Source organism: Orcinus orca, chromosome 7 (genome assembly GCF_937001465.1).
Source record: "Orcinus orca chromosome 7, mOrcOrc1.1, whole genome shotgun sequence".
NCBI classification, from domain to species: Eukaryota; Metazoa; Chordata; class Mammalia; order Artiodactyla; family Delphinidae; genus Orcinus; species Orcinus orca.
Window position 1 is genome coordinate 8910755 of NC_064565.1, and position 15203 is coordinate 8925957.

Genomic DNA, 15203 nt, shown 5'->3' on the forward strand with positions numbered 1-15203 from the left:
AAAACATACCAACATGTGAAATGTGCTAGAGGAGAGTCACGCGGGCCACCCTTCCCCTATGCCAACCACTCCTCTCTAGAGACACACCCGTCTTTAGAAAGCACCAAGAGAAGAACCAGAAGCTGCCCCCCACCTCAAGCCCCACACCCTTAAGCCTGCCCTTGCACGGCCAGAGGAAGTCAGGCAGGCGTCCCGTCTGGGCAATGCCCAGGCTGGCAAGAACGGGGGTGTCCAGCCGTTAGCTGCCAGATAGGGAGAAGGTGGCCCAACTGGTCTGAGTCATACTGTTTCCAAATGTTTACAAAGGACAGGTGAAGAAGTCTGGGTTTCCTTCTTAAAAAGCAAGCCCCAATACTGATGCGTCTGGTGCCTGCCATCCTTTCTCCACCTGCTGGCAGGACAGCACTACCAGAGATTAGCACATCCCAAGCCCCAAGAATCTGTTTCCTCTTGTTTGAAGTGCCGATGCCAGCAGATGGAGCGAGGCACTGCATGCCCAGCCTGGGAAGGGCAGGGCGCGTACCGACCAGTTGTCCAGCCCACAGCTCAGAACCACATTCGGCTCCTGTAAATACTACATTTGCATAGCACTCAAGAAACAGAGTCACATAATACAACTGGTAGGCTTAATAACCAAACCAATAAGAATGCTGAGAAAAGGTTGAACACAAGAGACGTAAAAGATTCTGGAAGCGCTTCTGTGCTTGTCACCATGAATGGCCCTGGCCCGGATGCTGGCCTCAGTTCTCAAAGGCAGCAGGATGACGGGACGATCACTCATCGTGAAACGTTCAGTCACCTGGCCCAGATCCAAACAAGGTTTCCCTAAGCAGAGAAACATACCTTCTAAACCTTAGGGGAAGGCTGAAGAATAAAATTTCTTAAAAATATTCATGAAAAAAATATATATATCCATGATGATACCTATGTTTATAGGAATTAGTTCCTTTACTTGCCTGTCTCAACTTCTAAAATAACTGTAATTTAGCTGAAAGACTCTCAAATTAGGAATGTCACATATAAAAAATGCAAAATTTCTCTGAATGTTCTACTGTTGTGCTTAGGATATCAAATTACGCAATTTTATAACAGAAGCTCTATTCCTTAGTTAATTTTACTGGAACTAAATGCTGCTAAAATTACAATATATGCTAGTTTTGTTACTATTCATTATATCCAGATTCTCACCTGCTAGACAAGATCTACCTTCCATATTTGGTAGCTGATGCCGATAGTTTCAAAATTAAAAAGGTTTCCACAGAGATGTATTCCATAATGCAAAAGTATCTGATGAAGTCTCCCAACTCAACTTCACAAAAGGGAAATAAGATTTTTTAAGAAATTACAGGGGGGAAAGTGTTTATAAAGCTGATGTAAATGGGGAGAAAACGAAACCCACTCTTTTCTTTCTCTTGAAAACACCATTTAATTCAGTGCTCGTGAAAACACTCACCCTGTGTGTGCCAAGTCTCAGGCAAGCTGGAAGAAACAGCCTATATAATTTCTCATAACTTCCTCCTGAATTCAAATGAGTCCAATCCTTACAGGTAGTGGCATGTGTGTTTCTGTGTGTGCGCACACTGGGACGTTTAAAAAGCATATCCTAAACTCTCATTTTCTCCTATCTTATTACGCTAAACTGGGGAAACCAACTTCTCTGTTCAGCCCCTGGAACCCTTAGAACATATTGATATTACAAACCGTCCACTATACAGATGGAATTACCAACAAAGAGTTGAAGTGGACAGTGTGCCTGGGGTAAATGGCTGCTACTCACACACACACACACACACACACACACACACACATGAATACACACATACAAAGGTGGGTTAAGTGCTCTTGAAGCAATTTAAAGTACTTATCAGTAAACACACTATGTTACAGACATTAGAAATAAATCTTCTGTTTACAATGATCCATGCAAAAATATTCCTAAACCTCTTATAAAATAAAATGTGAAAAAGAAAACTATGAAGAGTACTTACTATAAAAAATAAGGTTACCAAAGGCTCAGGGGTCAGGTATCCACTCACCATCCGGGGCTGAACGCCACCCCAGTGCCGGAGCCCTGACCAGCTGCCGGAGCCGTAAGGAGAGAAAGGCGCCCTCCCCACCTGAGGCCCACAGCACTTGAAACGACGACAGGGTGGAGCAGGGGCACCCCCGCCCCTGACAGACCGCTGAAAGGGAACAGCCCTCACCCCCCCACCCCCTCCGACTTCATCTGAGGACAGACACACACACACACACCCATTGATACAAGTTGGGCACATTTAGGCAAAAAATCCTCTTGGTTTCTTATGTACAATATTCAGATTTTAAACACAAAATCCTTTCTGTGATAAGTTCTGGCAGGCAAACACGTTCTGATGCTGCCTGGCCCTTTGCTGTCCACACGTGCTTTGTGCTGAGTGTCCCCAGCCACGAGAAGATATGGCCAAAGGGGCTCACAGACAACAGGCGCCAGCCCTTTCCTCACACCTCCCCACAGCCATCTCCACGAGTGCCCTCCAGGTGGTCTCAGAGGACAAGTCCCCATCAAGTGCATGGGCCGAAACACAGCCACAGCCCTGCCTCTCTACAAGGAACAATCAATATCCAATAAAGTTCTGTTCCCTTTTAAAAGTTCTTAAATATACAACTTTCTTCATAACACACAGCTGAATGAAGTCTTTGCCTTCTTTGTGAGAGGGAGAACAACAATGCCTACATATGTTTTCAGGTGACTCAGACACTTCCCGGGGGGGTGGGGGTAGGGGGGAAAGGAATGATTTTTCTAAGCTAAATAAAGGTGAGGCCAATACCTCCTCCAAGTGTAGCTGGTTCTCTCACATATCTCCCATCCCAGGAAAATAATTTAGCTCTACATAGGACTTTTCCATTAAACATATAGAAAACATCATCTCTATCTGTAAGAGATTTGTAATGAAAATTTAGATGGCAGAGAAAATTGCTTTGCTGATACATAAACCACCTTGTGTCCCTAACTGGATTCATGGTAATCCCTAAGGACGTCCACATCACACTGACCCCACAAGCCTAAATGGAGAGAAAGCCATTAACCTGGCTGCACCCCAAGCAGCGGTGGCCTCCCCACACTCTCCCCGTCCCTGCAACTCTCTCCCAGTGCAGTCCGTGCAAAAGGAACAGATGGGTGGAAACTAGAAGTCCACGTTTCCAACCGGCAACCCACGTCAACCCCAAAAGGCTGAAGAATCATCAAAGAGATTTCAGATGCTCTATGAAGAAATTCACTTTAACACTTATAACTTTAAGACTTTGCATACATTACAACAGTGCATTAGTGATACAAGTTGTAAAATACTTTTCCATTCCTTTGGATTTTGCATATGATGGTTCTGCATCAGTCACTGCAGGTAGATTGAGCAAGCTTTGTTTTTGTGGTTTTTTTAACATGCATTCAACTAGATATGATTCAGAACAGATTAACACTCCCTTTTTATCATTACAGTTAGCTAAAAAATTGCCTGGCAGCCCACCAAACAGGATTTGCTTTAAGACCAACCCACAGAGTCAGTTGGAGACTGAGGGTGCTAGGACCTGCTGGGCCGGCCGTAGTAGTGTTTAGCTAAGTGTCGAGAGCATTAAGAAGAAAGTCCTGGTTGGAGGCACAAGGCCTGCAGCACCAGCTGTGGAACCTCTATGATGTGACTGCACAGCTCCATCCACAAACCTGGGGGGTGGGGAGAAAGATGGACACAGTCACACACAGCTCCTCTAGCACCACTGCTCAGAAAAGGAGGCATTCAACTGGAGGAGGAGATCCACTAGGACAAGAAAGGGCAGCAGCAAGAGAGGCAGCCGTGCTGCTTCCCACGGACCCCAGAGACTTCCAGTTACAACTGGAGTCCTACTTCCTGCAGGAGGCGGGCAGGAGACTAGAGCACAGCCCAGGTAAGGGACACAGTGCAGAGGATGCACAGCAAGAACTCATGGTTTCCTTCTTCTTTCCTCTGCAGAGTCCCAATAAGGACAAAAATTTAAACGCTGCATTGCCTTTGGATCATCAGGTAGCATTTTTCTTGGCAGTATTTAAAATGACACAGATCTCCCATTCTCCTCTTAAAAAAATGCACTTTAGTCACAAGCTGGCCTCGGGCTTCACCAGTCACTTACGTTTGCAGGGTGATCACCACTGGGGGGGCACATAGCTGTAGGTGGGCGTTCCTGGGGCCCGATACGTGGGCACGGTGACGGGGTGGGGGGCGACAGGAGTTGGGGAGTGGGCAGTCAGCAAGGTACCTGGAAGGAAGAGCAGGCATCTCAGTGGAGGGCAGCACCCCACCACTGCTCCCTCTTACAGGGGAGCTCCCGCCCAACCCCCGTGGCAAGGCGGGAGGCAGACAGGAAGAGGGGATGGCTCTGACCCACAATGCTCTCAGAACTCTTGATTATATACAAGTCAAAGCTGTATAAACACAGCAAGCTCGCATGGATAGCATGTCTGCAGAAGCCTTTGGGCCTCCTCTCCATAAAAGCATACCGTATTATTTTTCCAGATGAGGTGATAAAAAGAAAACAAAAATATTATTCGGCCTTAAAAAGGAAGGGAATTAGTCACATGCTACAACACGGATGAACCCCGAGGACATTATGCTCAGTGAAATAAGCCAGTCACAAAAAGACAAATTCCGCATGAGTCCACTTATACGAGGTCCCTAGAGGAGTCAAATGGATAGTGACAGAAAGGAGAATGGTGGTTGCCAGGGTCTGGGCCAAGGGGAAGGGGGAGCTGTTTAATGGGTACAGAGCTTCAGTTCTCCAGGACGAGAAAGTTCTGGAGATGTGACACCACAGTGTGATAACACCACTGACCTGTACACTTGGGTTATGGTGGTAATAAATAACTGGAAGAGAGGGAGAGAGGGAGGCGGAGGGAGATTCCCAACTACATGAGCTTCTGAGTACCGTAAGCTAAGCATGTTTTCCCTGAAACTGCAGAAAACTCGGCTGTGTCCATTCACGGACAAGCACCACCTCGAAGCTACGGCCACCCGGCGGCCCTCCTCTCCCCCTCCTTCCTGCCTGCACCCACACCAGGGCACCCACACCAGGGCCTGCCATCCCCGCCCTCCATGTGCCGCAAACACGCAGTTTCTATCTGTGCCAGACTCTCCTCCGCCTTCACGGGTAAGTATGGGAAAACCAAATAAAAGAGTGACTCTAAGCAGAAACACACATGGTATCCTGAAACACCATTCTCTCCTGACACGTCTTCCTTATACTGAAGTCTAGGAAAACAAAGAGGGATCTATATATATATATATATATATATATATATATATATATATACACACACACACACACATTTTTTTTTTCTAAAGACCCAGCCATGGGCAACCAAACGCATTGTGTGTACCTGGCCCCTCACCACAGACAATTCACATGCCCACAGGAGGTAACCTAATCCCTAGACATTCAGTCAAGCCCTCAAACACTCCAAGGTTCCATGGAGACAGGCCCATTCCAGCCACGGGTCTCTTCTGTCTGTGGTTTATTTTCCAGACCTAGGGGAAGCCTGGGGAGATAAAATCAATGTACGCCAAAGGATTTCTACAGGCAGCTGTTATCTCTATGAACACAAGACCGGCTTTCCTAGATTCATAGAAACATCCCCGTTCAGACAACTTGGCCTGCACTGGTATCCCACACTGAAGGGGAGGATCAACAGGGCCAGCCCCCAGATCACAAAGTACCCCCCCTCTGCCCAAGCTCTATGTGCTCGCCATAGGCATCTGGTCACTCCTTGTCCCTACAGCCAAGTGACTCAGCTCTCCAAAAAAAGTGGCCCCATCCCATTTGGAGAGGGCTACTCAGTCATGGTCTATGGAAAAGGTACTTGGTTCATGGTCTAAACCCCACACTCCAGTCTCAACTGAAAGGACAGCGAAGAGAAAGGAGGGGAGGTAAAGAAAAACACAACATGCCACTTCTTCCCAAAAGGATCAGATGTCCTTCCACACAACCCTAGCCATGAAAAGTCAAAGCCAAGGGTCAGAGTACTGGTGAGCTCTCCCTTCCCCCAGCCCTCATGCCGTCACAGAGCAGGCACCCCAGGGCCAAGGACTCACCCGCTGACATGGCCATAGTGGTCCCCGCCACCATGCCCATGGTGACGCCGTTGCCTCTAGGCGGAGGGATGGCAGCAGGGTACACCGTCGCCGGCATGCCGTTGGGCTGCACCACTGTGGTGTGGTGGATGACGTGAGGGGGTGCTGCATACAGGGGCTGGGGGTAGTACGTGCCTTGCTGGGGAAAGAAGAGAGACGAGGGCCACAAGGGTTCCACACCCAGAGGGTCAGAGCCCTGAGGAATCGGCCATTCCCACAAGCACAGTGCCCAGGAGACCCCGTAAGACACCCACAGCGCGCCCCAGGCCTACCTGTGCGTACGGGCTCTGCTGGGGGTAGGCACTTCGCACGGGGTATACAGCGGTCTGGTAGGGGTTGGGGGACGAGGAGTACGGTGGCACCGCCCCGCTGGTGGGGGAACAGGACACTTTGTAAGGTGTGCCAGGAGTGTAACCTGAAACAAAGAAGCCCAAAGCCTTAATTCAAACCCACACTCGGCCAGACACAGGGGACGGACCAAGCATGCAGCGAGGAACGAGGCAGTGTTCCAGCCCCGACCACAGTCATATCTGACACCTCTGCTGAGATGTGGCTTCACTGCTTAGACTTTATGTGCAAGTATTTTTTTTTTCGGGGGGTGGGGAGAAAGTTCTACCGAGTGCATACTTACATAGGAACAGGAAAGAAACACTGGTCCTGTCGGAATTTAAATTAGCACGCCCTTGGTGGGGCACAATTTGGCATTAAAAGTATGTAAGTCTTTTAACCCCACCATTCTACTTCTAGAAATTTGTTTTAAAGAAACAAGCACAGCACATAAAAAGATGCTCAACATAGCTCATCATCAGGGAAATGCAAATCAAAACCACAGTGAGTTATCTATCGCCTCACACCTGTGAGAATGGCTATGAATAAAAAGAACACAACAAAAGTCAGTGAAGCTGTGGAGGAACGGGAATCCTCGTACACCGTTGGTAAGAACACAAATTGGTATAGCCACTATGGAAAACAGTATGGAAGTTTCTCAAAACACTAAAAATAGAACTACCACATGACTCAGCAATTCCACTCCAGGGTATTTATCCCAAGAAAACGAAAACGCTAATTTGAAAAGATACATGTATCCCAATGTTCATAGCAGAATTATTTACAATTGTCAAGATAGAAAGCAACCCTAAGTGTCCATCAACAGATAAAGAAGATGTGGGAAACACACACATACATATGGTCGCGCACAGGAATGTTACTCAACCATAAAAAAAGAAGGAAACTTTGTCATTTGCAACATGGATGGACGTGGAGGGTATTATGCTAAGTGAAATAAATCAGAAAGAGACAAATACTGTATGGTATCACTTATATGTAGAATCTAAAAAATACAACAAACTAGTGAATATAACAAAAAAGAAGCAGACTCACAGATATAGAGAACAAACCAGCGGTTCACTGGAGAGGGAAGGGAGGAGGGGGGCAACACAGGGGTAGGGGATTCAGAGGTACAAACTACAAGGACACACACAGGGAATACAGCCAATATTTACAGTAACTATAAATGGAATATAACCTTTAAAAACTGTGCATCACTGTATTGTACCCTGGTAACTTATAAAATACTGTAAATCAACTACACTTCAATTAAAAAAGAAAAAAAGAAATAAGCATGGATTTGAATAAAGGCTGAACTGTAAGCATGCTCATCACAGTGTTGTTAATTACAGCAAAAACAAAAGGAAAAACTTGTCAAACACCAGGGTTTTGCTAAAAAGACTTCTGGGTCTAAGGTACAGCAGGCTGAACACATACATTTGTCCCCACCCAAAATGACAATAAAGCAGATTAATAAATAAAAAGACACAAAGCCACACAGATCAAGAATAGAGAAAAGACATTTTAGAACCTAATAATTTTGGAATCTTTTTAAAAGTACAAGTGGAAAATAATTTAGCAGACTCAAAAAAGCTGTACTCTCAGCCAGCAGTGAAGAGGGTCAAGCAGCAGCCTGACACCTGGAAAGCCCCTTCCCCTAGACCTAGAAGCTGTCAGCATGTGTTGCCAGGAAGTGACGAAGGACCACGATCTGGAAGAGGGATTCAGAGGCTACCTGGTAAGCAGTAAGATGCCTGGCTCCCCTCCTGACTCCCCATTCCAACGGAGGAGTTTTTCTCCAGGGAGGTTAAGAGAGGGTCCCTGAATTGCCACGTTCATAGCCCACTGATTTATACAGACTAAACCACCAGCAAACTGTGGTACAACCATACAACAAAATACTACTACTCAGCAACCAAAAGGATAGAACTGCTGATACACATAACATGGGATAAATCTCAAAAAAAAAGAAAAATACAATATGCAAAAGAAGTCAGACACAGTAACACATATGAAACTCTAGGAAAGACCAACATAATCTACAGAGACAGAAAACCAATTAGTGGTGCCCAGGGCCCAGAGGGCATGAAGGCATCTTTCACAGGAATGAAGTCACTTGACTGTTTGTGGTGTCACACATCTGTATACATGTCCAAACACACCAAACTGTGCACTTATAAAGGATGGCTTATATGCAAATTATACCTCAATAAAACTGCTTTCTAAAAAGTCTGAGAAGCCATTTCTCATTCACTAGAACGGCTGAGATGGCAGAGTGCTCACACGAGTTCCATGGAACAATACAACTTCTCATAAAGCTACAAATATACTTCCCATAGGGCCCAACAATTCACTCCTAGATACTTTCCCTAGAAGAATGAAACCATACTTCCACAACAGGACTTGTAAAAAGTGTTCACCAATCTTACTCATAATAGCCAAAAGGTGGGAAATAATCCAAATGTTTATCAAGAGGAAAATGGGTAAATTATGATACATCCATATAAATACTACTCAGTATCAAAAGGCAAAAGCATGAATGAATCTCAAACCATGCTGACCTTTTAAAAGACATCAGACACAGAGCACACACTGCATGATCTCATTTTCAACACTTAAATAAACCTAGCTATGGTGACAGAAGTCAGGGGGAGTGGTGTATGATTTGGAGCGGGTGAAAGGAAAGCCTAGGCGCAGTGGCTGAGAGTCCGCCAGCCGATGCAGGGGACACGGGTTCGTGCCCCAGTCCAGAAAGATCCCATACGCCGCGGAGCGGCTGGGCCCATGAGCCATGGCCACTGAGCTTGCACGTCCGGACCCTGTGCTCCGCAACGAGAGAGGCCACAGCAGTCTGAGAGGCCCTCTTACCGCCAAAAAAAAAAAAAAAAAGTGCTCAGTATTTTGTTTTGGGTGGTGGTTACACGAGTATGACAATTGTCAAAATCCATCCAAATGAACATTTAATATGTGGGTGATTTGCATAAATTATATCTCAAACTTAAAAATGAGCTGAGTATTAAAAAATGAAAGTTTAAAAATTTTAAACCACTTTATTGAACTGTGTTTAGCGGTGTACTTATATTTTAATCTAAGAGAGAAAAAAACAATGAATGACTTCCAGGATATACACTAGGTTTTTTTGTTGTTCTTTTTTTTAACATCTTCCTTGGAATATAATTGCTTTACAACGGTGTGTTAGTTTCTGCTTTATAACAAAGTGAATCAGCTATATGTATACACATATCCCCATATCCCCTCCCTCTTGCGTCTCCCTCCCACCCCTCTAGGTGGTCACAAATCACCGAGTTGATCTCCCTGTGCTATGCAGGTGCTTCCCACTAGCTATCTATTTTACATTTGGTAGTGTATACATGTCCATGCCACTCTCTCACTTCGTCCCAGCTTACCCTTCCCCCTCCCCGTGTCCTCAAGTCCATTCTCTACGTCTGCATCTTTATTCCTGTCCTGCCCCTAGGTTCTTTAGAACCATTTTTTTTTCTTAGATTCCATATATATGTGTGGAGTCTCAGGATTTGGAAAAGCAACATTAAAGACAAGAGCAACGTTAAAGACAAGGCAAAAACAAATACGGTATTTGTTTTTCCCTTTCTGACTTACTTCACTCTGTATGACAGACTCTAGGTCCATCCACCTCACTACAAATAACTCAATTTCGTTTCTTTTTATGGCTGAGTAGTATTCCACTGTATATATGTGCCACATCTTCTTTATCCACTCATCTGTTGATGGACACGTAGGTTGCTTCCATGTCCTGGCTATTGTAAACAGAGCTACAATGAACACTGTGGTACATGACTCTTTTTAAATTATGGTTTTCTCAGGGTATATGCCCAGTAGTGGGATTGCTGGGTCATATGGTAGTTCTATTTTTAGTATTTTAAGGAACCTCCATACTGTTCTCCATAATGGCTGTATCAATTTACATTCCCACCAACAGATACACCAGTTTTAAATGATCTTTTTTTTGAACCACAAGTCCCCCTTTCCTCCAAGGGGCCAAGTCAGTCCTGGAGACCCACTGAGAACCATCATGCACTTGGTGTGCCTGGGTTCACTAAGACCTTAAATGCCATGTTTCTCGTTTATTCCCCAGACTGTCCCTCATGGTGTTCATGATGAAGATGCTGGTAAAGGTGTTAATGCCCCAAAGTCACACACATCAGAGCAGGTGCTCAGACAAAACCAGATCCAGCTGCACTGAGCAATGACTCCTTTGCCCAAACCAGGTAATTCCCAAGCTCAGCTCGTATCTGTTTTAAGGAGAAAGACCCTCACAGGTTTCCCTATTTCTGTGTTTTAGAAAAAAAATTTTGTATTGAAGTACAGTTGATTTACAATATTGTGTTAGTTTCAGGTAGACAGCAAAGTGATTCAATTATACACACACACACACACTTTTTTCATATTCTTTTCCATTACAGGTTATTCTAAGATATTGAAATAGTTCCCTGTGCTATACAGTAAATTCTTATTACTTCTCTATTTTATGTATCTATTTGTATCTGTTAATTCCATACTCCTAATTTATCCCTCCCCTCTCCCTTTCCCCTTTGGTAGACTGAAGTTTGTTTTCTATGTCTGTGAGTCTGTTTCTGCTTTGTATATAGATTTGTATTATTTTTTAGATTCCACATATAACTGACATCATATATTTGTCTTTCTCTGTCTGACTTACTTCACTTAGTATAATACTCTCTAGGTCCATCCACATTGCTTCAAATGGTAATTATTTCATTCTTTTTTATGGCTGAGTAACATTCCAACATACACACATATACCATGCCTTTTTAAACCAATCACCTGTTGATGGGCACTTGGGTTGTTTCCACGTCTTGGCTATCGTAAATAGTGCTGCTATGAACACTGGGTATCTTTTCGAATACGAGTTTTTATCTTTTCCGGATATATGATCAGGAGTGGGATTGCTGGATTATATGGTAGCTCTATTTTTAGTTTTTGTTTTATTTACTTATTTGCTTATTTATTTATTGGCCACCTAGCGCAGCTTGTGGGATCTTAATTCTCTGACCAGGGATTGAACCCAGGGCCCCGGCAGTGAAAGCGCCGAGTCCTAAACACTGGACTGCCAGGGAATTCCCTATTTTTAGTTTTTTAAGGAACCTCCATACTGTTTTCCATAGTGGCTGCACAAATTTACATTCCCACCAGGTTTCCCTATATTATTTTGAAATTCATTAACTATTATGTAAGTAAAAACAATGCCAAAATTTGAAGACACCAAATTTCAATACCAGTTTTGAGCTGAAAGAGAGTAGAATAAAGAGTCTCAGGATTTGGAAAAGCAACATTAAAGACAAGAGCAGTTAAATCCCTCTCTCTAGCTGCTCATCTTCTAGTCTTTAAGAGGGACAGAAAAGGAAAGTGATAGTTTCACAGGTATATACACGTTAAAACCCATCAAATTGAAGCTTTAAATACATGTACTTTAATTGTACACCAATTATACCACAATAAGGTGGCAAAACATTTTCTTTAATTACAAAGAAAAAGGTAATTATGAAAGCCACTAATTTCTAACCCTGCATTGACACTCCCAGGAGACGGCTCAGTGATAGCTCCTAATTCCCCATAAATGACTGACTACATCAGAGGAGGAAATGAGGCACTGGTGCCTGGACACACTTGTGACCAGTCATGGTGATGGAAGCACTGCACCAGGGCAGAGTGCTGCCAACTGCCAGAGTGCATCACCAACATCACACGCCATGCTTGGGGCCAACAGGGCTTGTCAAAAGGTCCAGCCCTCTTGACAAGGTGTTGACTTCAGGGGAAAACCACAAGGAAAGAGACCACCAAAACAGCAGCACTGACACAGTCCTGGCTGGCAAAAGCAGGAGCAGGTCGTCTCAAAAACAGAAGCTTGTGGATGAAGGCAAAGTAGGTCTGGACAGCTCCCTCCACCGCGAGCTACCCTCTCCTTCCCACTTCTCACAACCCTGTAGCAGCGGCATCGTTGAGTTAACTCACAGGGGAACACTGCTAAACGGGGTCCCACTGGCCTGAAGTAAGAGAGCCTCACTGGAGTCACTAAACTCACATCTGACCAAAAGGATATCAGGTTTTTATAAAAATGTCGGAAAATCAAAATATTCACAGAATTAGCATATTTTGAGAACAAGTGCTAGACTTCAAACTTGAAAATCACGTTCAGAATTTCTGGTGCTAGCCAGTTTTCATAGGTTAAAAGGAACCAACAAGGTCCCCCCCCTTTCTTCACTGTACAATTAAAAAACATCCATGACATAGATGAAACAACTGGAAATATAAATACTGATTGTAGTATTGATAGTATTAATTATAGTTATTTTTTAGGTGTGATGATATATATTTTTAAATTCATCTTTTAAAGATAATACTGAAAAACCGATGAATGTGATGTCTGAGATGGGCTTCAAAATAATATAGGGGAAAGTGACAGGAGTATAGATGGAAAAGATCAACTGTAAGCTATTAACTGCTAAGTCTAGGGCATGGGCAGGTGGACCCCGTACTGTGTACTTGTGTATACTTGTAACTGCTGAGGCTAGGGTGTGGGTAAGTGGCCATCATCCTGCTGTGTACTTATGTATTTTTGTTATTTCAAATTTTTCATAATAAAAAGTCTTTCAAGGTGTTTTATAAAGGTTAGGTAGATTTATGGATTAAAAGAGACAAGAGACATAACAAACTCAACTTTATAAAAAATTCAACATGTAAATTTTGAATAGATCCTATTTCCAAATCTTTTTTAAATTTTTTGGGACAAATGGGCAAATTTAAATATAAATTATAAAATGAAATGAGAGAATTACTGCTTCTAAGTATGATAACAGTATCACAGTCATGCAGAAGAGCATCCTCATTATGTTATGTTGAGGGTCAAACTGAAGCCCACAGGACAAGTGCCAAAAAAGGCTATAACTCTGAACTGCTTCAAGAAAAAGCAAACAACAAAACGTACACACACACTCATCTTTATATGGTAGATAAAGCACATACGGCAAAATGATAACTGATGAATCTCGGTGCTGGATATTATGGACATTCACTACACTGTTCTCTCAACTTTTCTGTATATTTGAAAATGTTTTGTAGTAAATAAGGTGAAAAAATTATAATGCCTTCTGATGGTGACACACAACTGAGAGAGGAGCTAAGAAAACCTTCCAGGAAACAACAGTCATGCAGGAGCTAAAGGGACAAGGAAGGAAGCGGCAGAAGTCCCCTGCTACTAGGAGAGGAACATAAAAGCTTTCTGAGCCTTTAAAAAGGCCATAAGCTAGGAAGGCATGGCTCTTCAGCAATCTGATCTGAAAGATAACCTGGCAGCTAGGTACTAGCTGGAAAGACAAATAAAGGTCAAATATGCCAATGTTCAATACATACAGCCAACCCTCTATGGAAAGTCATGGTTCTACAGGATAAAGTGATTCAAAAAAGAATGAGAAGAGAAAGGAGAACCTGTCTGAGGAAGTGAAAACACACAAGCAATGCATTCATGACCTGAATGAAAAACTGGGAGAAAATAGAGCCTCTAATAAAGCCATCAATATTCCTAATAAGAAAGTCCATGACAATTTTGTCTCTGTTCAAACTGCAGAAAGAGCCTGGAGCTTGGACTGAAGAGAAGCTGGAAGCTGTCCACCTGAGTAAGCTTCTAAGGACACGGTATGAAAGCAAAGTTAGGAAGATCTAAGCATACAACTCTCCAGAGAGAGGTCCTCTGATTCAGAAGCACTCTTCTGGCCCACCATATCCACTAAAAAAAAGGTAAAGTCCCTTATTTACCACATTCAACGATAGGCCAACCTATGATGTCGAGCTTTTCTTTTAAGGGAGGCTAGTGGCCTACTGCTGCAGAAACCCATCCAGCAAGCCTGAGGTCTCTTAATCATCTGAGATATCTTTTTTATAACACCTGCCTCATATGTACACTTTATTGAAGATAAAGAGATGAGTCCAAGAAGCTACCATGTGTATGCATTTGTCAGAATACAATGAATGGTATATTTAAAATGTGAGCATTTCATGTATGTAAATTTCACCTAAAAACAAAACCTAAAAGAACCGTAAACAAATATTAAGAATATGCCCACTGAAGTAGATGGGGAAAAGCATCCTGACATCCACAACTTACTTCAAAACACATGAAAAAACAAGATGGACTGAAGGATGGATGGAGTAAAATGTTTAATTTTAAAAGTTGATTTTAGGGACTTCCCTGGTGGTCCAGTGGTAAAGAATCCGCCTTCCAATGCAGGGGACGCGGGTTCGATCCCTGGTTGGAGAACTAAGATCCCACATACCGCGGGGCAACTAAGCCCGCGCGCCACAACTACTGAACTCGCGCGCCTCAATGAGAGAGCCTGCGTGCCTCAAACTACAGAGCCCACGCACCCTGGAGCCCGCATGCCACAACTAGAGAGAAGCCCACGCACCACAACTAGGGAGAAGCCCGCGCGCCACAACAAAGAGCCCACACACAACTCAGATCCTACGCAGCCAAAAAACTAAAGAAAATAAATTTTTTTTAAAAAGTCAATTTTAAAAAGTTTAATTATAGAATCTTGGCAGTCCATACGTAGATGCTTACTGTGAATTTTTTTCAGCTTCTCTGTATGTTGGAAAAATAGTCACCCACTATTTCTACTAATTATAGCAACAATTTTTAATATATATTATCTTACTGCTTATTCTTGTAACTGTGAGCTATGTCCTGAA

At 43.5% G+C, this 15203-nt stretch overlaps 1 protein-coding gene across 1 annotated transcript in view; it reads right to left on the reverse strand.

Annotated features, from left to right (window-relative positions):
• Positions 1-896: 896 nt before the first annotated feature.
• FAM168B (family with sequence similarity 168 member B) overlaps positions 897-15203 on the reverse strand; it is a 35578-nt gene continuing 21271 nt past the window's right edge. The window contains exons 4-7 of the mRNA XM_004276882.4: positions 6407-6549; positions 6096-6273; positions 4141-4266; positions 897-3697 (exon numbers count right to left, since the gene is read on the reverse strand). Coding sequence (XP_004276930.1) covers positions 4154-4266; positions 6096-6273; positions 6407-6549 — 434 coding nt within the window. The 3' untranslated portion in view covers positions 897-3697; positions 4141-4153. The remainder of the gene's footprint in view (positions 3698-4140; positions 4267-6095; positions 6274-6406; positions 6550-15203) is intronic.